The 24,253-nt window shown below is 45.0% G+C and overlaps 1 protein-coding gene across 1 annotated transcript in view; it reads left to right on the top strand.

Moving 5' to 3' along the window:
- Positions 1 to 18,831: 18,831 nt before the first annotated feature.
- Positions 18,832 to 24,253, top strand: part of Capn8 (calpain 8) — a 75,743-nt gene continuing 70,321 nt past the window's right edge. Inside the window, exon 1 of the mRNA XM_036202513.1 lies at positions 18,832 to 19,068. Within this exon, the coding sequence (XP_036058406.1) occupies positions 18,832 to 19,068 (237 nt within the window). The remainder of the gene's footprint in view (positions 19,069 to 24,253) is intronic.

Raw genomic sequence — 24,253 nt, 5'->3', positions numbered from 1 at the left:
ATGCAACCTTTTCATTTTCCAAAGTGACTCTGAACTGCGCCCTCCTTCCCTTTAGCCTGCTTAGATGTTCCAAATTTAAGTTTAAGGCGGCCTACAGAAGAAAAAGAAATAGGTCACAAAAGTGCCTTCTCACTTTCAGTAAATAAAATAAAAGCAGCAACAAACGGTAATAAAGAAATAAATGAAATACAAAATGAAATACATATTGTGTTGTGTAGTATTAAAAAGTAAAAATAAAAATTAAATGTGAGCAAAAAATTAGGTACATGAATACATACTCACTTTATGCTTATCAGAGTGAATAAGTAAAACATAGTTTAGCCATAAAACTTTATACTTTGCTGTGTGAGTTCAAGTTGTCCTATAATTCAAAATGAGTGCCTCATGGTTTATTTTCACTTTTTCTTTCCGTCTTTGTAGTTCTCAAACAAGAGACTTGCCCTCTACCCTTCCTGGTACAGTTGTATATTTATCCAAGAGTACATAGAAAGTAGTTTTAGAATTACTAGTCCCTATGACTCTGAAAATAAAGAAAGGCTAAGTAATGTTCAATATTTGTTTACTGTGTGTGTGCGTGTGTGTGTGTGTGTGTGTGCGCGCGTGTGTGTCTGTGTGTGTGTGCGTGCGTGTGCGTGTGTGTGTCTGTGTGTGCGTGTGTGTGTGTGTCTGTGTGTGTGCATGTGTGTGCACGTGTGTGTGTGTGTGTGTGTGTGTGTGTGTGTGTGTGTGTATCAAACCTGAGGTCTTGTTCATTCTGTGGTCAAAGTTTCTTTGGTTGATTTTTTTCTCTTCCCTGTCTGATAAATAGTTTCTTCCATACAAGTCCTATCAGGTCTGACCCTGCTCGCTTCTGAGACAGCGTGGAGATGGGATGAATTCAGGGTGATATGACCCTAGGTGTACTTTCTAACCTGAACTATGTTTAGGGAAAGCTGGTTTTTCCTGCTTTCTTTAGCGAGAAGATTCTCAACTGTGGTAGTTCTTTTCGTGTATAGATAAGGCTTTTTAAAAAATACAAGATGGCCATGCAAAAAGAAGCAGTAAATACATATCCATGTTGTAGAATGCCTCTTTTTTAAAATTGTGTATTCATCATCTCTGAAGAGTGGTTTGGATTTACCAACAGTTTATGAGTGTCCCGGCCTTTGCTGCTCTCCTAACGACCCGTTAGTTCCACACCCTATGGGCAATGATTGGATTGGCATGCTAAAATTAACTCCACACTATTTCCCTCTATTTAGGATTCTGAGAAACTGACACTTCTCCAGAGGACCCCAGATAATAAACAGCAGTTCCAGCTCCCTAGAGCTGAGCCAACCAGCATCAATTTTAAGGAAGAGTTTGCATGGTGTTTCCAAGTATTCAAATTTGTGTATGGCATATGCATAGTTCTGGTGTAAGGGGGAGGTTTAATGCCTCATATCAATGACATCCTAAATTTTAGTTTTTTTATAGTTGGGCTGTGTGCTTTGCTCTCAGTTTTAGATAGCTGGCTGTGTGATTTACATCCTTGTCAGGAACAGAACTTAACAGAGTCTAAGGGGGCATAACCTGGCATCTGTCTTTAGGACTCTTCTCCAATTTTAGCACTCTTTCCCCTCCTAACGGTATTCCTTCTGTTGTCTGTCATCCCTGGACATTGTTTTACACATTTAAAATTCTTTACAGAAGCACCTGGAGTTCATTCATGTTAAGGTTTACACAAAAGCAAATAGGGAAAGTGTTCCTCTTTTCTTCTGGGCACTTTTGAAATAACCAAATTAACATATGTGTACCCCAGGGTTATAAAAAATATAACTTTTCACAATTTTGTGCAAAAAGAAAATGTAGCCATCTTCAGCCCTTTCCCAAAGTGCTATTAACATCACTACAATCAACCAAGTGTGATGGCTCACATATTAGGGAGACTGAAACAGGAGGATTTTGAGTTCAAGGCAAGGAGGACATAATACCCTAGACCCTGCCACAAACAAAACACAACACAAAGGAACACCAAAGGAACAACAAAACTAAAATATAAAGCTATTCCCTTATTTTTTCCTAGGCTAGGAAGATGGTGCAGTTGGTAAAATACTTGAGTTTGGAGCCTTAGCATCTATATAAAATCTAGACAGCATATACCTATAATCCCAGCATTGGGGAGGTAGAGACAGCAGGATTCCTGGGGCTTGATGGGCAGTCAGTCTAGCTGAACCAGTGAGGTCCAGGTTCATTGAGAGACCCTGTCTCAAAAAAGCAAGATGCACAGTGATTTAGGAAGCCACTGAAGATCAACCTCTGGCTTTCACATTTACATACACACACACACACACACACACACACAAAAAAAAAAAAACATACACCACACACAAACACACACATACACACACAAACACACACACACATACACACACAAACACACACATACACACACAAACACACACACACAGACCTACATATACACACCACTCATACATACACACCAACACACAAACCAACCTGCCACTGAACGTCAACTTCTGGCTTTCACACACATGCACACACACACACAACAACAACAACAAACACACACACAAGCACACACAGAGACACACACAGCCACAAACATACACCTATATACATACACCATACACACACACCCCTACATACATTTACTACAATATACACACAGACACACAAACACACATCTATATATACCACACAGACACACACACAGACACAAACATACACCTACATACATACGCCACACACACACACACACACCTACAGACATCCACCACATATACACACACACGATCACACAAACACACATCTAGATATACCACACACACACAAACATACACACACATAGACACACAAACATACACCTACATACATACACTACATATACAATATATACACACACATACATTCACCACACATATACACATACAAACACATATTTATATATGTATATATACACCACACACATAAACACACACACAGACACACAAATACACACACACATCTATGTATATACATCACACATACACACAGACTTTTTTTGACTTATAAAATATAGCAAAGAGAATAATGGTATATGAGTAACAGCATAAATTAAAAATTATAAAATTATTCCTTTTAATTATATTTTCTGTAACACAATGAATAATTAATATGATTGATCACAGAATTTTCCTGACTTATTTTTCTGCATATTTGTTTATTAGGGCCATAAAACTTTATGTTTCCAACATGGCAACAGCAGATCACTAAACCACCTGTAGGCCCTGGTACTGCGCTGTTGTGACCCATGTTGGTTCCCCAGAAGTAAATGCTGGGCTGGAGATTGGTTTGCAGTGTATTTATTGAAGACCAACATCTGTGGGTAGGAAGGGAAGGAACAGTTTCTGCCTGAAGGGGAAGTCAAATGTGACATAGTTGTGGCAAAGCTCTGTCTGCTCCCAAGGGACACTCTGGTCCACACATGGTCTCCCAGAGATACTACTTCATTAGGCTAAATGCCTGGGTCTCTACACTTCTCTCTTATTATGCATTCGATAAGAGCCACTCCAGTGGTTGGGAGCATGATTTAGCTCAGGGTTACACTCAGGCTGTTTAGAATTTGTCCCATTGTAGAGGGCCACCTCATCCATCTAGCTTGACCGCTGTCTTCTGAGGAGAGCATTAGCAAACAGTACAGCTGGGTACATATGATGCTGTATCTCAACCAAGAATTTAGGTCTGTTCCAGAAGTGAGGACTGGTTTAACACTAGGGAACCAGGACCCACCATTGACTGGCTGATTTATGTTAACGGAAGTGTGCCTAAGGACAAATACAGAAAGGCTGAAACAGAAATAACAAGAAAGATATATCATGTGGACACTAACCAGGGGAAGCTGACACATCTCTGCTAATATCAGACCAACTAAAGCATTGTTAGAGGGTGAGGTAGTCACGTGTCAGGACAGAAGCTCCAATCACAGGAGACCATGAGGAGTTCAGAAGGGGCTGTAAGGAGACAGGCTGGGAGGAACTTCTCCACCCACCACCAGCTTAGATAGTTTATTTCTTTAGAGTATTGTTGTGTAGTTAAAAATAAAGATAAGAATGTGCTGGGCAGTGGTGGCACACGCCTTTAATCCCAGCACTCGGAAAGCAGAGCCAGGAGGATCTCTGTGAGTTTGAGGCCAGCCTGGTCTATAGCGTGAATTCCAGGAAAGGCATGAAGCTACACAGAGAAACCCTGTCTAGAACCCCGCCCCCCCCCCACAAAAAAAATAAAGATTGCTGTGGGATGTTCTGCATGTCAAATGTGTTGCTCTGATTGGTTAATGAATAAAACACTGATTGGCCAGTAGCCAGGCAGGAAGTATAGGCAGGATAAGGAGAGAGGAGAATTCTGGGAAGTGGAAGGCTGAGACAGAGAGATGCTGCCAGCTGCCGCCATGAGAAGATATTAAGATGCTGGTAAGCCACAAGCTATGTGGCAACTTATAGATTAATAAAAGTGGGTTAATTTAAGATATATGAACTAGATAGCAAGAAGCCTGCCACGGCCATACAGTTTGTAAGCAATATAGGTCTCTGTGTGTTTACTTGGTTGGGTCTGAGCAGCTGCGGGACTGGCGGGTGAAAGAGATTTGTCCTGACTGTGGGCCAGGCAGGAAAACTCTAGCTACAAAAGATAAGGATGCCATAAAGTTATAAAAAGACATGATGGAGGCTTTGATGCATGCTATTAAGTGACTGACAAGGCCAGATGCTAAATGACTTCTATCAAGAGACTGGAAAAGATGAAACTATGGAGACAGTGTGAAGATTATTGCTTTGTGTTTGGTGGAGAGGGAGAGAGGGAGAAATGGTGGCATGTGGAGGAGGTTCAGAGTGCGATATTGTGGGTGCATGTTACTATACATTTGTACAAGCCCATGGAGTGCACAGAACTGAAGACAAACCATAATTGAAACTATGGTGACAATATGTGTAATGTACCACTGTAGCCCAAGCTGTTAACAATACAGCAACTGTGCCCGAGGGTAAGGGAGTGTGTGTGTGTGTCTCTGTGTATGTGTGTGTGTGTGTGTGTGTGTGTGTGTGTTGTGTGTGTGTGTGTACTCATTTTTTTCTCTAATTTTTCTGCAAACCTAAAATAGACCCAAAGTCTATAAATGTAAAGAGTTACTAGCAGAATGAGTACAGAGATTCTTTTGGTATAAATTACAGAAGTCACCTCAACCTTAGTCCAGCAAACATAAATGCAAGATAGGACGGGGTTCTGCCGAGTGATGGCGTATGTCTAAAGGCATCCTTAGGCAGGTGGGTCTGGGCTGCATAAGAAAGCTAGCTGAGCAAGCCAGAGAATAAGGCAGCAAGCAGTGTTCCTCCGTGGTTCCTGCCTCCTGGTTCCTGTCTTGAGTTCTTTCTTGATTTCCCTCAAAGCTGGACTGTCACCTGGAAATGTAAAAGGAAGTAACTCTAAACCTTCCCCTCCCTAAATTACTTTTGGGTAGACTGCTTTATCACAGCAACTGAATAAAACTAGAACGGACCTTGAACACATACTGTACACTGAGCTACACTCCAATAAATATTTTGTTTTCAAAATGTAGTGATTTAGACCTGACAAAACTACCAGTTATTGGTGTTTAAACTTACTGTTTTCTTTTTTACTTGCCTCATTGAGTCTATGTTCTTTTTATTTTTATTTCTCTCTCTCTCTCTCTCTCTCTCTCTCTCTCTCTCTCTCTGTTCTTTTTGATCAGCTCTTTAAAATTATTCTTTTTTACCAGTGGGTTGGTATGATGATTTGAATAAAAATGCTATATGTTATAATCCACAGACCCAGAGAAGCTAAGTAACAAGGAGGGTTCAAGGGTTGGGGGGGAAACATGGATCTTCCTAGGAGGGAGAAATAGAATAGACATTGTGGATGAATGGATGTGGGAGATGGAAACAGGAGGGATCAGATGGGAGGAACGGAGTGAGAGAGTACTGGGAGAGACAACTGGATTTGAGGAGCTTCTAGGGGAGAAGCTAGAAACCAAGTACAATGAAAACTCCCAGGAATCTATAAAGTGACCCTCACTAAGACTTCTAGTAATGGGAGATATGGAGTCTGAACTGGCCATCTCCTGTAACCAGGCAAGACGTCCAATGGAGATATTGGGACAGCAACCCAGTCATATAACCTTTGACCTACAACTTGTCCTGCTTACAAGTTGTGCTGGGGTAAAGGTGGTACAGAAATTGTGGGAGTGGCCGACCAATGACTGATCCAGCTTGAGAGCCATACCATGAGGGAGGCCAGGACCAAAAGGCTAGGTAGTCCAGAAACCTAGGATAAAACCAAACACAACTGAAAAAAAAGTCAATGAAATAATTTCTAATGATATTCTGCTGCTGTACTCATAGACTGGAGCCTAGCCCAGTTGTCATCAGAGAGGCTTTATCCAGCAACTGAAGGAAACAGATGCAGACCCACAGACAAACATTAGGTAGAGCTTGGAGAATCCTGTGGAAAAGGGGGAGGAAGGATTGTAGGACCCAGAGGGGTTAAGGACATCTGAAGAAATCCCATAGAATCAGTTAACCTGGTATCTTAGGGTTTCTATTGCTGTGAAGAGACACCATGATCACAGCAACTCTTATAAAGAAAAAAACATTTAACTGGGGTGGCTTACATTTTCAGAGGTCTAATCCACTGTCATCATGATGTGATAGGCAGACATGGTGATAAAGAAGTAGCTGAGAGTCCTACATCTTGACTTGAAGGAAATAGGAAGTGATCTGTCTCACCAGGCATGGCTTGAGCACATATAAGACCTCAAAGCCTGTCTCCACTCTTTCTCCAACAAAACCACACCTACTCCAACAAGGTCACACCTCCTAATAGTGCCACTCCCTTTGGGGGCCAATTTCTTTCAAACCACCATACCTGGGCTCAGAGAGTGACTGGACAAACAACCAATGAGCCTGCATGAGATTGACCTAGGCCCTCTGCATATATGTTACAGTTGTGTAGCTAGGTCTTCTTGTGAGACTTCTAACAGTGGGAGTGGGGGCTGTCTCTGACTCTTGCCTGCTTTGGGGACTGTTATGCCCAGACCACTAAGACCCCCAAATACCACCTTGAAGATTGAATCCTCTATGTAAAAGCAAAGAGCCTTTATTTCAAGCTCAAGCTTAGACTCTCGGTCTGTCTGATGCAGTGGTGAGAGCAGAGATCGCTGAGCCTAGGTGGGGTAGGGTTTTTATCAGAGTAGAGGTTGGGGGTGAGGGGATTTCCAGGGTTCATGACCCTGATTGGCTGACATTTGTCTAGGGATGTCTTGGCAAAAGGGGAATAGGTATGTGCTGGGCTCAGGCATCTGGCCATCTTATCTAACAGTTGGAATGTTTGGAATGTCAGGTACTTATCCTTAGATGCTGGCCTTCCCTGGGTGGTGTCAGCTTATGACTTTTCCTAGGTCCAGGTGCTGCCTGACAATAAACTGGAACTCAGGCCTAGTTTTTAGCTGGGTTTTATGGAGCCTGTCATGGCAGCAGTGTAGCCAAACTGCTGCTTGGGTTTCATAGGGACCCTTTCCTTCATGCTGGGTTGCCTCATCCAGCCTTAATAGGAGGGGAGGTGCCTAGTCTTACTGCAACTTTGTATGCCATGTTCGGTGGATATCCTTGGGAGACCTGCCCTTTTCTGGAGAGGAACAGAGGAAGAGTGGATTGGGGATGGGTTGGGGGGACTGGGAGGAGTGGAGGAGGGGAAACTGCAGTCAAGATGTATAAACAAAATACAGGAAATATAAACAAGGCAAGCAAGGGCGGATTCTATGTATTCCCCAGACATTATCTGTGTACTTAAGCCACAGGTCTCCATAGGCTCATAGAGAGTGGTACTATCTGGGGGGTTGACCTTGTTGGAGTAGGTGTGGCTTTGTAGGGGGAAGTGCATCTCTAGGGGGAGGGCCTTGAGCTCTCCAATGATCAAGCCAAGTTTAGTGTGACGTTCACTTCTGTTGCCTGTGGATCAAGTTGTGGCACTCTCAGCTACCTCTCCAGCATCATGTCTGCCTGTGCGCTGCCATGCTCCCCACTGAGACAATAGTGGCCTAAACCTCTGAACTGTAAGCCTGCCCGAATCGAATGTTTTCTTGTATAGGAGTTGCCATGGTCATGGTATCTCTTCACAGCAACAAATCCCTAAGACGGTTAGTTCATATTTTGTAATTCCTTGGTGGTCATCAGATCATAATGTCAGTGGTTCAGGGGTTGAGAAATCCCTTTGAATCTCCTGACAGTTACCATAGAGGTTTGGTTAGATTCAACGTGTTTTGGGAAGAAGACAGACTATCTCACAGGTGGCTCATCCTATCTTAGCACATTACAAGGCAACAGTGTCCCAGGTGCAGATGCTCAGAATGACAATAAGGTTTGGGTGTTTCAGTCTGTTCCATCCATCCCAGAGCTTCTTGTTAGCCTTTCATCTAATCATGCCAGGAGCTGGTGACAGCTGCCTACATCCATTATGTCATTAAAGGCTGAAAAAAATGTTGACTTCTATCACCTGTTCCCTGATTGGCTATAGTTCTTCCATAAGGAGAAATATTCATTATCAATTATTACTATTCTTCAATTAAAAACATTTATTTACTTGAGACAAGGTATCACTATGTAGCCCTGGCTGGCTTGGGACTCACTATGTAGACCAGGTTGGACTGGAACTCACAGAGATCCACCTGTCTCTGCCTCCTGAGTGCTGGAATTAAAGGCATGCATTACCACACCTGGCAATTTAAAAACGATTATGCATATCAGTGTTTTGCTTACATATATGTCTGTGTACCATGTGTGTGCTGGTGTTCACAGAAGCCAGAGAGGTTGCTGGATCCCCTGGGACTGGAGTTACAGACAGTTGTGAGCTGCCATGTGGGTGTTGAGCATTGAACTCAGGTGCTCTGCAAGAGCAGCCCTCTCAACCACTGGTGACATCTCTCCATCCCTTATCAATTATTTAATTACCCTGGGATACAGGCCATGCATGAAAGCCAGGGAAAATGCACAGTTCTTTCCCTTTATCAGTTTTCAGCATTCCCCAGTCACTTAAAAATGTGCTTAAAATATGCTTTGTAGGCGTTTCCCAAAGCACCAGTAGCAACTACCCAGTGAGACAAGAAGAGAGATTGCTACAGAGCTAATGCTAAACCAGGCAGTTTTAAGCAAGCCATAGGCTTGTTAGGAATGAACTGGGTCCTAGGGGGCAGCAGAGACCACCAGCTGCTGCAGTAGGAGCAGCTTGGTTTTCACACCTTCCAACATTTATTACCACTGATTTGAGCTAGCCACAATCACCACTGGTCTAGCATGCTGCATTCCTGGGATCTCTATAGAATACCCCTAGGTCCTTGCTACAGGATTCCTGGGGGGAGGGGCTCTTTCAGGGACTCCGAGTGGGAACTCGGTAGTCCCTGTGGGGAATCTTGCCTGTGACAAGACAGCAGCCTAAATTAGTTCAAGTCTTTGGGAACACCCAACATATTGTAAAGTAATGCCTGACCCTTTAAGCCAGTGGTTCTCAGCATGTGGGCTGCCATCTCTCTGGGGTCTGCCTATCAGTTATTTACATTACAATCATAGCAGAAGCAAAATTACAGCTATGAAGTAGCAATGAAGTAATGCTATGGTTTGGGGTCCCCAGAACAGGAGGAACTGCGTTAAAGGATTGCAGCGTTAGGAAGGTTGAGAACCACTGCTTTAAGCAGAGCCAACACAGTATCTTCATATCTTGGCATTAGTTGAGACAAATGAGTTCAGAGTTTGATTCTGCTATGGATGGCCAATGTGATGAAGCCCCATCTCCCCATCTGCAGAACATGGCTGATGGTGGAGGACATAGCACAGGACTGATGCACCAACAGGCCGTGGTACAAGGCAAGTCCCAGCTTTGCTTTTTGAGATGGTCTCACTATGTATCGCTGGCTGGCCTGAAACTTGCTATGTGTAGACTAGGCTAGTCTTAAACTCACAGGGATCCTCCTGCCTCTGCCTTCTGAGTGCTGAGTTTAAAGTGGCCTTGCACCACTATGGCTGGCCATTTTAATTCTTCTTACAATCAAATCAAACCAAAACAACAACAAAAAACAAACCTTCAAATAAAGCTGACAATTAAAGGGAACTCAGCACACGTGTGTTTCCAACATGTCACCCAGAACCCTTTCTGGGGGAGGGGGGTGTCATATGTTGCTAGCAGCAGAGCTTCTAATGGCTTCTATGATGGTTGGCAAAGTGGCCCTGACTGCCTGCTCTTGGGGTGCCACTCTCCATAGAGGAAGGCAAGGCCCGCTGCTGGTGTGCTCATACGCTGATCCCTGAGAGTGGAAACAGGCAGCGCTCTTGAGGCTGTAGCTGGGAAGTTGCTATCCTATACCACAGCAACCAATTCTTGGCTCAGTGTGTGACCTTTAGGACCCATGTGGCATGGTTCATAGAAAGATCTGGGACAATTAGGATCTCCCATCTTGAGAATTTGGGTTGAGAAATGAAGGAATCCCTTGTTGCTTAGTAGAAAGAGAGAGTTGGCACTGGATAGGCTGTGATGGGGGAGCAGTGGCATCAGAACCCACATGTCCTGCTCGGCCCCTGGAGCTGTGATTAGCCATTTGAATAATCCACTTTCTAAGTCTTGGAGGCCAAGTACCATGAAGTCTCTGGTCCCTGACTTCCTATTCTTATAACTCTGTCTAATTCAGCTTCTTGCCCACATATGCATGTCCTGCATAGTAGGACGTGACTGGCCTATAGTACACAATCAAGCTGCAGTCGTTTAAAGATGTGCCCTTAGGTCCTCTCTTTCAAGGGAGAGGCTAAAGCCTCCCTGACTAGAGCAGGCTTGACCCAGCCATTTGCTTTATTAGTAGAATAAATCATAAGTAATTGTGTGTCACTTCATGCTCTGCCTTCCCTTGAGATCACGTGGCCTAGAATAAGGCAGTCCCTGTGTCATGAGGACACACAAGCAGCCCACAGAAAGTCCCCTTGAGGGATTGAAGGATCTGACTCACAGCCATGTGTGTGAGCCATCTTGATTTTAGATCCTGCCACTCTGCTCACTCCATCCACTAACTTCAGCCCTCTTCCTTCCCCAGCATCTTCTCAGAGAGGTAGCCCCTCGAAGGGCTCTCCAGGCTAAAGTCACCCCTAAATTCATTCCCCTCAGAAACTGTGAGATAATAAATATTTGCTGTTCTAGACCATTAAGTGTGGGATAATTGGTTAGCACACTAGATAAGTCATACGTATATGGATGGGTCTCACGTTAAATTGGCAATTACCAACTCAAATGCCCCCAGACGCTGCCTTCTAGAATTACGTCTCTTGTTCTTTCTCTTAGTCTCAGTCTCTCTCCCCAGCCCACCCCTTCCCGCCTCACCACTGCATCATTTCCACTCTTCCCTAATGCCTTGCATGTCTATTTCCAGGAGAAAGTCAAAGCAGTTGGGGTTCCCAGGCTCTGTGCTCACATCTCCCTTGCCCCTGGATCGATCTGCCTTCATGGCTGTGGCCTGCCGTGTTCCTGGCAGAGGCTGGCCTCTCCCCTATGCTCTAGGCATGGTCTCCTCCGAGGGTCTCCTTTCTGGGCTCCACGTCTCCCACCATCACTTTCAGGAGGAAAGGTCACTGTCCTGTGTTTAATTTGCTACTTGCAGGTCAAACGCAAGGAGGACCAAGAGAGGACCAAGAGTCCACATAGGATGAGTGACCCCAGTGGCACCCTGGGGTCCTGGCCCATGCTTTTACCCTGAAATCTACCTGGAGGGACAGGAAGGAGGAGACAGTGCATACATACATTGCTTTCCAGAAACTTCATTATGGAAGCAAAGTAGAAGCCAGATGTGATGGCTCCCACCTAGCACTTGGATGGCGGAGGCTGCAGGATTATCTACCTTTTAAGCTCAGTCTGAGCCATACAGTGAGCTCTAGATCAGCCTGGACAAGAGAGTAAAGCCTCTGTTTCAAGAAGCCAAACTGAGTGGTGGTAATGGTAGTGGTGGAATGATGCAGGCGTGTCCGTGACCACTCGGCAACAGGGACTAAAGGCAGTGAAGTATGATAGTAAGTAGTGCCCTGCAAGAACAACCTCCACATCCGTGTGATCAGCCTGAGACTGCATGAAGAGCCTATAAAGGGCTTGGGACTGGGACACTCCAGCTCCAGTCTCTACAACCTTTTCTAAAACCATAATGACTTCCAGCTCAGTACAACTTCTTTCCTAGTGAGTGGCTTCCTTCCAGAGGAAATGACAGCATCTCCCCAGTTTTTTAGACTGTGAACTCTGAGCTACCCCAGTGTGGGGGAGATGAGGTTAGGCTAGTGGGGTCAGGGTCATCACCATGCTGTGAGTCATGGGGAACTTTCCCTGCTTGTCTCTGTTCACAGCCTATCCTGCTTCTGACCCCACGTCTGGGGTTCCCCTCACATGGACTGATTCTCCAATACCAGCTGTGTGTCTTATATTTTCTTAGATTCTGCAGGCTCCCTGAGGTGAAGGTTCAGACTGACAAGGATGTGTCCTCTTTAGATCTCATTTCTAGTGTTGGGTGGTACCCTTTGTGTTTACTCCTGTTCAACTTGGTCAGATGTAAGAAAATTATCTTTTGAGACAAAATCTTGTCTTGCTATATAGACCAGACTGGGCTCAAACTCAAAATCCATTTGCCTCATTCTCTTAAGTAATGGATTCATATTACTTTCAGTGAGACATCACTCCCTGTATAACTTGGTCACAAATGAAGGTTCCTAAGACATTCATCTCCTCATTGATTGGAATAGCTTATGTGACTTGACTCAAGGTAGGTTTACTTACTAGTGTGTACACTTAGTGTAGAAGAATACAACTCATAAGTAGCCTTTTGGAACACATGCTGGGGGCTGAGTATGTGGGGAGAGGACTGGAGCTTCCAAGCCCTCTTTAGATATTCCACTTTCCCATCATGCCACATGATCCGCAGCCTGGAGGCTTTCCAGCCACACCATTGAATTTATAATGTATCCAGGATGGAGATTAGTTCAATCCAGTACTTTCCTTCCTGGGGGGTAAGGAACCTAATGCAAGTTCCAGGCTCCCGATAGCCTCCTTGATTTTTATTTGTTTATTTAGTTTTTTTTAAAAAAGTTTTTTTGATGTTTTTTCTTTTTGTGACTACCCCTGATCCAGAAGCCCACCCAGAGACATCTCATTAAAAACAAAGATGCATTAACAGGAAATACCAAGGGATTTATGAGCTCTGTGTTAGGAACTTACATCAAAGACTTGGTATTGGCATAAAAGATGCTCCTACTATCCCTAATTGCTTGGGAAATTCCAGTGTTTTGGGAACTCTGTTCCAAAAGAAAGAAAAGAAGGAAAGAAGGGAGTGAGGGAAATGAGGCAGAGATAGGTAGATGGCTAGATAGACAGATAAATTGATTGTATTTGTACAGTAGTAGGTAAGAACCCTGGCCACATCTCTTTCTCTTTACCCATCTCCCGTCACCCATGGCCTCACAGGGGTGGAAGCTTGGGAACTAGTCCCCTTTTGTTCAACCCTGCGGCCACTACCTGTTTAGGCTGCCAGCAGTTCTTGCCTGATTCCCAGAAGCTGTCTTCTAATTATGAGAAAATGTCCTTGTGGGGTAATACCCATCAGGGCCCCTCAGTGTCTCTTCATCTTGTAGCTCCTCTACTGCTCTGCAGTGCATCATGGATATTCTCTTAGTGTTGTGTGCAGGGTTCCTCACTGCCATGCTGTGTGCAGGGTTCCTCACTGCCATGCTGTGTGCAGGGTCTTCTTCATTGTCATTGCTATCCTGCTCCTCACAGCTCATAGGCTTGTTTCTCTATTGCCTTGTTCTAAAATCCCTACCCTTAAGCTCTTTCATAACTGGAATGCTACCTGTTCCCTGAATCCCTCCTTATTGCTCACCAGCCTCAGAGTCCATCATTCTGTCCTTGAGTGCTACCCCATCTAAAGTGTGGTAGGGACAGCCTACATTTATTTGTCCTTTATTCCTCTGCCCATCTGGACTGCCTGCCCTCTTAGTGTTCTTGTGGACAGTCCATCCCATCTCTGCCTGTTATCCAGATGCCTTGGAAATTGTGGATCTTAGTGGCAAGAAGATAATAAAATATCAAATCAGAAGATTTGGCCTCAAATTCGCTATCTGAGTGATCTTGGGCGAGTTTGGCTGTGGGGATGCTGTAAGTCTGATCAGCCAACCGATGTAAAAGCTCTGTGTAGACCCAGTTTATTCCAGTGAATGGTTTACCATCCTCTCTTAGCCACAGTGGTTCAGCAGCATCTGCATTGGCCACTGGAGGGCAATCTCAGCCAGTCTCCCACCTGGGCTTGATTGGGCCCCTTCTTGCCAGGGATGAGGGCCTGAAGTATAACTCCAAGCTGTCATGAGTGATCTCACAGACCTGGTGAGGGATACACCCAATACTACTACTTGGTCAGTTCTCTCTCTCTCTCTCTCTCTCTCTCTCTCTCTCTCTCTCTCTCTCTCTCGTGACTAGAAAAGGTTCTGGGCACAGCCCCAGAACCCTGCTGCATGATGAACCATTTGATGTCCTGGGCAGATGGGAAGTCAGCCTTGTACTCAGATCACGGCACATCTTCCACTGTTTAATATTTTCCTTCCTTACCACCTCATACCCTTCTCCCTCCTTTGTTCTTTCCTTCCCACACTCTTACCCTCATTATTATGTCATCTAGTCTTGTAACAAATTCACTCTGTAACGCAGGTTGCTTTAGCCTCCAAAGTACTGACATTCCAAGCATGAATCACAATACTCAGCTCTATGTAGATTTTGTGTGGAGATATACTCCACATCATTGTTTCAGACATACATTTAAGACATGACTTTTAGTTGTATAGCCATCACCTCTAGCTAAGTCCATCACTACAAAAAGAAGCTGTGGACCTTGCAGTAGTCAGTCCCAATCTCCCCCCGCCTCCCAGTTCCTGGCTGTCACTTTCTGTCTCTATGGCTTTGCCGGCTTTGGAAGCCTCATGTGACCGGACATGATGGTAAATCTTGATGTCAACCTGACTGGATTGAGGAGTGAGTGCCTAAGAGTTGAATGAAGCGTTCTTGGGTGGTGAAGGCACTTCTAGAGACTAAGGGGAAAAAACCTGCCTTGAATATGGATGGCTCTATCCTGTAGGCTGGGAGCCCAGAGAATGGGAAAGACTAAAAGGAAGGCCTTCTAGAGAGCAGCCATTCTTGCTCTGGGACTGCCATGATATAAGTCATGCTGCTTTCAGGCCCTCCCTGCCATAAAGGATGAAAACTTTGAAACTTGATTGTTAGGTGTTTCATTACAGTGACTTTGAGAGTGACATGTCTTTGATAATTAGCTTTGTTTAATTTGCATAAAGTTTTCATGCATGTGGCAGTATGTCACTCTTGGGGGATAGAATTCAGGGCTTTGCTGGGTGTTGTACTGTGAGCTATCCTTCCCCTCTGCCAGCCATTGGGTCTTGCTGGGTCATCTGGGCTAGCCTTGAGCTCATGATCCTCTTGCCTTTGCCTCCCAAGTGCTGAGATCCCAGGCATATGACACCAGACCTGGGTGCTGCACTTATTTTAATGATTAAACACTCTTCTGTTCTCTGGATGCACTACATTTTGTTTATCTACCTATTGACTGGGGTCTGCTTCTTTCCACCCTTTGGCTGTTAAGAACTCTGTTTTACAAGCATCCATGAGCAAGGTGTGAGCGGGCATATACTTTCTATTTTTGTTCAGTTCTTGCTACCTTTGGAGTGCTGCTGGGAGTTACCATGCAACTCCACATCTGGCATTTTGCAAAAACTGCCAGACTGTTTCCCCAAACATCTGTACTGGTTTCCATTTTTGCCAGCCACATATGAGAACCCCAAAATGCTCTTGACACCAAGTCCAGCCCCTGATTTCCTTAGCATTCTGAACACAGGAGGCTCAGGGGATGAATCTGCCAGCTTTCACCCATCCCCTTTCCAGCACTGTAGATATGCAAGACAACAAGCTTTGCAAACTTTAATTGCCTGAGAAGCTTACTTGGGCCCTTGGGTGCAACCAAGGTGATTCATCTTCCTCCCTGTGGGGCTACTACTGTTGCCTGGCTACCTGTGGCCATGGAGGGCTTGTCTGTGGGTAAGGTTCAGGAGCTGAGTTGGCTGATGTGCACTTGGGCTGTTTGCCAAGAGGTGTTCTTATTAAGTAGGGGCTGCCAGGCAGGTGTCTGCAAAGACTCCTTACCTCTGTAATGGGTCTTTGAGGCTTCCTGGCAGGGAGCTGGCTCTGTCTCTTGCAGCTGTCTCAGGCATGAGGTTGGGAAGACATCTGTCCAGATGGACAGAGACCGTGGGTGCAAGCTCCTTGGTGCCTGGCTGGATAACAGGTAGACACTGGCTGTCTGATCAAGAGGGGCTGGTGAGCAAGGCTTCCCTCCCTTCACCATTCATTTCAGGACTGGGCAAATGAGGTCTCTATTTGCAGCAGCTCAGACCTGCCTGCATGATGGGGTAGGGCTTGTTGGTATAGTATCTGGATCCCGAGTGAGGCAATTTAGGAAGGGGAGTGGGAAGGAAGGATAGATGGCTAACCCTGAAGGAGCTCCCTCCCGGGGAAGCAAAATTACCAGCTGCACTGCCTCTGTGCTTGGAGAAGGAAGGGCTTGCTCATTTTTGTCAGTCTAAGGGGAATGCTTTGGGGAAGCACAGGGAAGAAACAGGCAGAAAAACATTCCCATGAGGTCTTTATTAATTAACTGGTGGCCCTGCATCGGCTTGCCAGGTCTGTTATATCTGGTTTAGATCTATTCAGATACTGGACATCTTGATATGTGGTTGTTTCTTCATGTAATGGACATTTACCTAAGTTTCTGGGAGTGTCCTAGGATCGAGGGATTGAATGACAAGTAAAACCAGCCTGATGGGGCAGAGGGGCTTTAATTTACTGATTGCAGGAGTCTGTGCTGGGCATACTCATCTGATAGTGTAAGAGGGGGCATGGCTCAATTTGAGGGATGGGGTTGGAGAAAACACAGGTCTGAAGGATGAGCAGTGGGCAGAGCAGAAGAACATTTCAGTTGGCAGGAACAGCATGTGCAGAGCCCTGAGGAGGAGCAAGCATGCCATCCCACAAGCAGAAAGCAAGCCATCTAGGGGAGAACATGGAGGATGGAGAGACATGGAGACAGGCGCAAAGTCAACAGGGCCAGTGTGCTTGGATGCCCACTAGCCACACAGAAGCCCCATTCCCTTCCACGCTTGCTGGTGATGGTCAGATCTGGGTTTGAAATGGCCACATTGTTCCTGTGACTCATCGTCGACTTCAGATAATTAGATGACAGAGTTGGAAATAAGAATAAGCCCTTCCCCTCACTACCCTACTAATAAGCTGGGCTTCTAGAATCTTCAGTGTTCCAGGCAACTTCAAGGGATAGGATGAAGCTGGGGTTCTGTTTTAAAGAAAGACTGGGTCAACTTTGTGCATGGGTGAAAATTTGACTGTGAATGCTCAATGAGCCGAACAGTGAGTGAGTCTTGATTCAAAGGAAAAGAAATTTTGAGGGAATAAAGGGGACTCCCAAGGCATAAGAAGAATCAAATCCTTCAGATAACTGACTTGAGCCTCTGAAGGTCAATCTGACCTTGTATTTCTGCTGACTCCTTAGAAACCAAGTTATTTTCTTTTCATGTATGGAGAGGTGAATGTGCTTTCTGCTTGCTCAGAATTACCGAGCACAGGGCTGAACACATGGCTTACCATCAGTATGAAGGTAAACAGTTGCAAGTCTCAGAGACCATCTGGTTCAGAGTCTAGTGTGAACCCTTGTGTTAGAATCATCTGAGGGGTAATGGTCTAAAGTCTGTAGGTTCTTGCATCTTACCCTAGATCTACCAAACTATGATTATTTTATATTTTATTTTATTTTATTTTGGAGACAGGGGCTCATGCAGCCCAGGCTGGCTTTGAATTCAATATGTAGCCCAGGATGGCCTTGGATTTCTTATCATTCCATCTCTACCCCTGAATGTAGATTCTCCTGCTTGTGTGGCAAGTCCTCTACCTACTGAGGTATCTTACAGCCCCCAGAACTCCCTCCGAGATGGTGGCGATGGTTCAGGCTGTTAGAGAGCCTGTGTCGTAAGTAAGAGGTCCAGAGAATCTTGTCACACTGTATTAGTTGCCTGTGTTTTCTGTAACAAATAAAAACACATGCAGTTACTATAAAGAGCAGAAGTTAGGACTGGAGAAATGGCTCAGGGATTAAGAGCACTGGCTGCTTTTCTGAAGGATCTGGGTTTGATTCCTAGCACCCACATGGAAGCTAAAGCTGTCTGTAACTCCAGTTCTGGGACTCTGACACCCTCTTCTGGCTTCCAAGGACACAGCACACCTGTAGAGCACAGGCATACATGCAGGCAAAGCACTATATGCATTAAAAAGAAAAAGAACACAGGGCTATCCTTTTTATGTTCTGGAGGCTCACAGTTCTAAGTTATTTCCACTGGACTAAAACCAAGGCATGGGCAAGGCCACTCTTCGCAGAGGCTCTTGGGGAGGACCCAGCCCCTGCCCTATCCAGCTTCTGGTGATTTCTGATATCCTCCACCTATGGCCTCTGAATAGTTTGTGAACAGCAGGAGAAGGTGGGGCAGATTTACCTGCACCTTGGGTACATATTTGATCCTGTTTATGACTCATGTCCCTTTGGAGCAGGGCCTCCCTCAGGTGAAAAGTTTACATGCCCCACCTCCCTGCATGCTGTCTTATAGGGCAGATGTCTGAGAGGACACAGAAGCCCTTCTTTCCTGTCCATCCTACAGAACTCACAGCCAGGCTATGGCAGCCCTGGCAGCTGGAGTATCCAAGCAACGTGCAGCTGCTGAGGGTCTTGGCTCTAACCAGAATGCTGTGAAGTATTTGGGCCAAGACTTTGAGACCCTGAGAAAACAATGCTTGAACTCAGGGGTCCTATTTAAAGATCCAGAGTTCCCAGCATGTCCATCAGCTTTGGGCTACAAGGACCTTGGACCCAGATCCCCCCAAACGCAAGGCGTTATATGGAAGCGACCCATGGTAAGGCACGGTTGAATGTCACACAGGGTGGAGGGCTGCCCCATCTGGTCAAGTGTTGAAGTAAGTGACAGTGATGGATTTTATTTTCAGATTCTATAGTTCTGACTCCACCTTGCTTTCTAAAATTATTTCTAAGGAAGAACATATACAGGTTTGGAGCTGGACAAGGTAGGTCTCTGCAGTGGCTTTGCCAATGTGGCCTTGAGCAGATGGCTTAATCTCTCTGAGCTTTAGTATTTCTGCCTTTAAAATGGCACTGCTGTTGTTATGTGAACTAGAAATTAATCTCGGAGGGTAATTGCCCAGCAGGTAAGATGCACAGAATGCATGGTACTCAGGACTGCATAGTTCCCCCAGGCCAGCACATGGGGGAACAAACCCAGGTTAGGTGCAGTCAACTATAGGCAAACTGTGATAACATCACTGCTGAGGGGCATAGGGTTACTGAAGGTCATGAAAGGTTCCATCAGGGCTGGAGAGTGGAGAGGAGAGGTAGAAGCCATCCTAAAGGGTGTGGGTGTGGTCATGCTGTGGTCTTGATTTGCATTTTCCTGATGATTATGGATGCTGTATCTTTTCATCTTTGTGCTTATAGATCATTGATGTATCCTTTAGAGAAATGCCTGTTCAAGCTCTTTGTCCATTTTTCAATGGTTCTGTTTGCTTTTTATTTCTTTGTTTGACTTGCTACTTTTGAGGATAACTCTTTGTTTAGTTTGGGAACTGTCAATTTTCTTTAAATCTAGTAATTCTACAAATTAAGGTGTTTTATTTTCTTGTCCACATCCTGAAAGGCATCCTTTTACTTCTTCACTTCCCCAAGCTCTACATACAAGAGAAAATGTGTATTATTTCTTTGTGAGTTGGGCTCATTTTATTTACAATGATGATTTATTCGCCTGTTCATTTTCCTACAAATGACATGGTTTTTGTTTCCTTTATAGTGAATGATACTCCATTGTACACACACACACACACACACACACACACACACACACACACATACACACACACACACATCCCCTGCATAAATATACAGTATTTTTTGTTGTTCATTCATCTGCAGATGGGTACCCTGACTGATTCTATAACATGGCTATTGTGACTAGTGCTACAATAAACATGGGTTTTCAGGTGTCACTCTCTTAGCTGACTGTGATTCTTTTGGATATACAACCAGGAGGAGCATGGCTGTTGTTTCTGCTTATTCTTAAGCTCCTAAGTAGAAGATCCAACTAGACTCTTGTTCTGAGGAATGGAAAACACATTTGTCTAGCTGAAGGTTGTAAGGTCAGACCTGCATTCGCAAGAAGAACTTTCTGTTGGGAGGTTGAACTCCCCTAGGGCTTTTCTGTTTATGTGGGGCAAGATCAGCAGCACGCCCATAGAGACAGTAGCTGGCCACGCTGATTCCGAGTGCTCTTAGCTCCTTGCCTCACCATCTGGGCTCAGTGTCCATCCTAAGCCCCTATGATGTGCATAATGTCCAGTGTGGATGGACTTAGTGCAGCCTGGTCAATATTCTTTTCTTGTTGAAGTGTCATGTTCTGGCCCTCCCCCCAGACAATTAAGCAGTTTATTGATCTGAAGAAGAAATATGGAGTCAGGAGTGAAGTCATGCTGGGCACATAATAAGGACCCCAGTGGAGAGACACATGGAGGGGTTATTTTGTGGGGAGGGTAATGGATGGCAGCAGGCTCAGTTTCCAGCTTCCATTCTTTCTCCAGCTGCTACCTCTTGGATTAGTGGCTCTGGAGTTTCCAATTCAGTCATGATTTACTGTGCATTTGTCCTGAGGAGCTTTGATTAGTTAAGGAGGGACAGAGAATAGGCAGAGAGCTGAGAGACACTGGGGTGGAGAAGAACATGGCCTTGGGTGTCAGGTGGTCAAGGTTCTGGTCCCTTGCCTATCACTCACTAGCTAAGTGACTGTGGATGAGTTACTAACTTCTCTGAGGCCCCATTTCCTCAGCCTTGAAGTGAGAACAATAGTATTATCCGCCTCCTTTGGTTATGAGGAAATCTGGATGAAAGGATATGTAAATGTGTAGAAAGTAAGTTGTCTCTAGATGGTCTTATATGACAGACTGTCAAGAGAGAAAACTATTCAATGAACAAAGTGCATGGGTGCTGGGTGGGGGGAGCAGTGGAGCTTGACTGTGGAATTGGATGGAAAAATTATAAAAGACAACTAGGCTGGGATTGATGGAGAAAGAGGTCATAGGGGAGATCAAGAGGAAGGCATAGGCATGAGCCAAGGTGCTGGACTATGGAAGAGCAAGAGTGTTCAGAGAAGGCAGTGGTCCATGGTCATTAGAGCAGATAAAAACAAGGTGGGAAACAGGCAAAGCTGGAAACATCCAGTGACCAGATCCTGGAGGGTCAGAAGTGCTAGGCTGAGTGATGTGGTGATGGAGCGAGATTGGTGTCTCATTGGGCTTCTTGACAGGATCGTTCAGAGCCCCTCAAATGCCAAACCAAGTCTACCAGTTACACTGTCTTGGAGAGCCATGTTTCTGAGTAGCCACCACTTCTGAGAGTGTGGGCCTTTACAGCACTTCCTAGCTTGAGTTCCTTACAGGAAATAAGGACAACTGTTTCCTGTCTTTCCATTTTTCCAGGGCTGGTGCAAGACTTGGGTAGTTTGTGTTAAGGAGTGGTTAAGGTCATTATTTGATGGCCAGGAAGCATCATCCTGAACACACGTGACTGGTGCTAAATAGGAAAAAAATAGCAGTCCAAAAATGTAGGCAGAAGGGGGCCCGCCTTTCTGTAGGGTCTCCATCTTTTAAATCTCTCCAGCTGCCTGTTTACTCATCTCCGTTTTGAGGTTTAATTGGGCAGAAAGCATACGGCAAGTTCTTGTGTCCTGCAGAGACTTTATCTCCCCGTGAGTTTGTGAAGTAAGGACTTTCTGTGGCCTTGAAGGATCCATGTAACATATCAGTCATGGCTAATTGTTTTTCTGGGTGGGAACATATTGCATCATGATTAGTGAATAACATATTAAGATGAACAGTCTATCTCCTTACCATCAGGTAGTGTTTTCAACTGCAGCCTCTGCCAACATTCTCTCTTCTTACCCAAACCTAAGACTGAAGCAGAGCTTGACAGACTTATTGTCTGTTACTTATTGACTGCTTCTATCACATGGATAGTGTGACAGGGAATTGAGCAGAAAGGACAGGGGTCACCTTGAAAGCACCAGTTTTGAATGATTTCCCCAGCAACTCTGCTCAGGAGGATACAACCGATAATGACATGGGGCTGGAATTGAGGCTGAGGACCAAGTCCAAGGGTTCCTAGATTCCTAATTCCTAGAGTGAGAAAACAGGAGTCCACAGAGGAAACCAGAACAGCGTATTGAGAGCTGTGACACTCAAGAGCTAGTAAAGACACACACCAAAGAGAAAGGCTTTTGGAGGGAGAGCGAGCCAATGGTAGCAGATGTTAAGGAGCAGCTAGCAAGACGGGGTAGACAATGCTCATTCCGGGGTTACTGGTGATGTAGGAGAATCTGTTTGATGGAGCTGTGAAGAAGGTAGATTTCATGGGAGTGATGGATGAATGAACTAAAAAACCACTTTTATTAATTCTTTGAGAATTTCATATATACTTACAGTGGATCTTGCTCATATTTACCTCCACTTCTCCCTCTAACTTCTTCTAGACCCTACCTTCCACCTTCCCACCCTGTCCCACTATCACAAGTTAGTGAGTGCTGTGGTCCCGTCACGTCCAGAAGACACTGTTTTGCTCTGGTCCTCCCCAACCACTGGCTCATACAATTGTTCTGACCCCTCTTCTCAGATGATCCCTGAGTCTTGAGGGAGGGAAGAGTGATATCGTTGTCACATTTATAGTTGAGCGCTCCAATGACGTGCAGTCTCTGCACTTTGACCAGTTGTGACCCTGCTGCAAGATTCTCTGGTGTGGAGATACAAGCTTAGGGGACAGTTTGCCACTATGTCCCTTTAGCAGAATAATAGTAGCAGGGATGGTTAGATTTAAAAAAATCGTTTAAGGAAAGAGTCTTTCAAACCCCTAGTCAATACTTCCTTCCCTTCTGCCTTGAAGTTATCTCCTTCTTTTTAAGACACAATTTAAATTAAAAGCTTTTTCCAATCTGTTATTTTTTAATTAGTTTTTCAAATTCCTCCACCTTTTAGTTGTCAGGAAATAATGGTCTAGAGGATGGGAGCTCTTGAACACCTGAAAGCAGATCGTAGCTTCAGCATTTATATTTAACATAGTGTTTTGTGTGTGTGTGTGTGTGTGTGTGTGTGTGTGTTGTGTGTGTGTTTTTTTGTGTGTGTATGTGATGTGTATGTGTGTGGTGTATATATATGTGGTGTGTGTGTATGTGGTATGTGTGTATAGTGTGTGTGTGTGGTGTATGTGTATGGTGTGAGTGGGTGGTGTGTGTATGGTGTAGGGGTGGTGGTGTGTATATATGGTGTGTGCATGTGTGTGTGTGTGTACAAGTGTCTCATCACTTGTGAAGGCCGAAGGATTGAACTCAGGCTGTCATGCTTGGCGGCAGATGCTTTTACCCAAAGAGCCATCCCTCTGGCCTAGTGGCCTCTTTCCACTTGCCACTAGAGACTGCAGAAGATTAAAACAAAATGGAACAAAAATCCCAGCACACACCCCCCCCCCCCCCCCCCCCCCCCCCCCCCCGCCACACACACACAGCTGGAGGACTGACTGAATGATTCATGGCGCTGTTAATGAAACTTAAAAACTCTGTTTTATAAAAGATGTAAAAGGTACATGACACTCATACACGAGAGAGAAACTAGGGATTGCATCTTGTCTTCCCAGGAATGCCCACCCCTTAGCACTACTGGGGTATGTGGTGCTGGGACAGTTGACAGGTAGCTAGCAGAGGGAACAGTCACTGAGTGTGGTCCTCTGAAGGAGGGATTAAGACCCTGGGCTCTTCTCTCCCTCTCTTTTTTCTTCTTAGCTGGCAAGAAGTGATCAGGCCTCTTCTACAACACATTCTTACCATGCTGTCTGCCTTACCACAGACCCCCAAATAGTGGAACTGTACATGGTACCAGTAGGTCAGCCAGAATTCTCCCTGGACTTTTAATATGCACTTCCCCCCTCCTTACTCTGTTTCCCAATAATGTCAGCTCGATTTTTCTCTTTTTATTCCTTCACTTTACCATCCTCCCA

The sequence above is a fragment of the Onychomys torridus genome, chromosome 11 (assembly GCF_903995425.1).
Source record: "Onychomys torridus chromosome 11, mOncTor1.1, whole genome shotgun sequence".
Taxonomy (NCBI): Eukaryota; Metazoa; Chordata; class Mammalia; order Rodentia; family Cricetidae; genus Onychomys; species Onychomys torridus.
This window is presented reverse-complemented; position numbering and strand designations above follow the sequence as displayed.